A 1,797-nucleotide genomic window follows, 5' to 3' on the forward strand; every position below is an offset into this window, starting at 1 on the left:
TATTTATTGAATTGTATTTTATTCATTTGTGAATAATTTATTTTAATAGTTATATGTCATATTCCCAATATTATTTTTTATGATATTATTTAAATGCTTAATAAAAGATGATTTTGACAATTAATTACTTTAAATTTTTTTATAATAAACTTAGTGAAAACAAGAATATCATAAAAGGATTAACTTTTAAGAAAGTATAGAAACACTTTTAAAGGGTCGTGTGCTTACGACTAATCAAAATAAACTAAATTATAACATAGGACCTTACTCTTGACCATGCAATTGTTTAATTACGTTGGATTTGGGTGTAGATTGAATTGGTCAATCACACATTTACGAAAACGAAAATGAACAGTTCTCCATTCATGGGGATTCATAGGAAAGATTTATTAAAGAAACAAAAATAAATAAATAACGTAAAGAGATCTACAATAACGTGGATGATGACCCGGCTTGCTTCAAAATATTTAACCAGTAACCAAAGCCATCGCAATCATCACCATTACTCTGCAACTCTATATTATTGAGTAAATGGGGATCTTTGTCTACATCATCCATGCAGCTCAAGAAATCATCTTCTGGAAAGTAGTGAAATAGTGAGCTTCCCAGTTTGAGCTATACTTCCACATTACTTCATGTGTACTTTTTTCCGTTGCATAATCCTGGTTTTCAACAATAAACGTGTCATCTTCAATATCTAGTGGCTCATCTAAAGAATTTGTACAACTGGATTCAAGCCAATCTAAACTTAAACTTGAATCTCCATTTACAAACTCACTGTCTATACTATTTATAGATGAAAGGATTCCGCTTGACAGATTATATGAATCATACAATGTGTTGGAGGAATTAGAGATTCTGGTGGGAGAATCAACCAAATATTTTGCTTGAATGAGACCTGAATTGCCCTCCTCCATTGATGGACTTTTCTCACTACTGTGGGAGTAATCAAGCAAGATAAGATTGTGCTCCGCCTTGGGTGACTTTGAATGATTTGTTACTGGATCGAGTTCCATTCTTGAAACCCGCTTCTTCAAGCGAGTATTCCACACATTCTTTATCTCATTATCTGTTCTTCCAGGCAGGCGTGAAGCAATAGCCGACCACCTGTATTTTACATAACACAATCTAATAACATCAGCCAAGGATATGGTGCAACAAACAAATCAGTAAAGAAAGATTATGAACAATGATCAAACCTGTTGCCCAGAAGCTGATGAAGCTTAATAATAGTGTCTTCCTCTTCAGAAGTAAAATTCCCATGTTTAATTTCTGGTCTGAGGTAATTAAGCCACCTTAGACGACAGCTTTTACCGCATCTTAACAGTCCTGCCATCACCAGAGAAGATACTTATCAGCTTTAGACTGCAGAAAGAAAAAGAAAGATGCGGAGTAAAAATTAAATTAGTGTGTAGAATTGAAACCTGCTTGTTTAGGGACTGCACGCCAGTTCCCATGGCCATTCATGCGAATAAAATCAGCGAGTATTCGATTTTCCTGAGGTGACCATGGACCTTTGTTTAGTCCAATTTTATCACAGCAGGGAGCTCGGCCCATTGTTTTGGTTTGCACTTCACACGCCTGATTCGAATTTTAATGAGCAGATGCAACTCTTAAATATTCAGTCACACAGCCGCAGTTGCTCGAAATTTCTGGGCAAGTCACAATGAATAAAAATTTCATATTTGTCATTTTGAAAGGAATGAGTCCACCCTCTTTTGAATATTACTGGATCATTTGGACAGATTCGTAGTGCTAGTGTTGACTATTTCACAGCAAATTGTGCCTACTAGGTAA

The 1,797-nt window shown here is 35.2% G+C and overlaps 1 protein-coding gene across 1 annotated transcript; it reads right to left on the reverse strand.

Annotated features, from left to right (window-relative positions):
• Window positions 1-563: 563 nt before the first annotated feature.
• On the reverse strand, window positions 564-1,557 carry LOC131046307 (transcription factor MYB13-like). The gene is made up of 3 exons (XM_057980014.2): window positions 1,425-1,557; window positions 1,200-1,329; window positions 564-1,107 (listed from the first exon to the last, which is right to left on the reverse strand). The coding sequence occupies exons 1-3, from the start codon at window positions 1,555-1,557 to the stop codon at window positions 564-566; spliced, it is 807 nt and encodes a 268-aa protein (XP_057835997.2).
• Window positions 1,558-1,797: the final 240 nt, after the last annotated feature.

This window comes from Cryptomeria japonica, chromosome 2 (assembly GCF_030272615.1).
Source record: "Cryptomeria japonica chromosome 2, Sugi_1.0, whole genome shotgun sequence".
In the NCBI taxonomy this organism is placed as follows: Eukaryota; Viridiplantae; Streptophyta; class Pinopsida; order Cupressales; family Cupressaceae; genus Cryptomeria; species Cryptomeria japonica.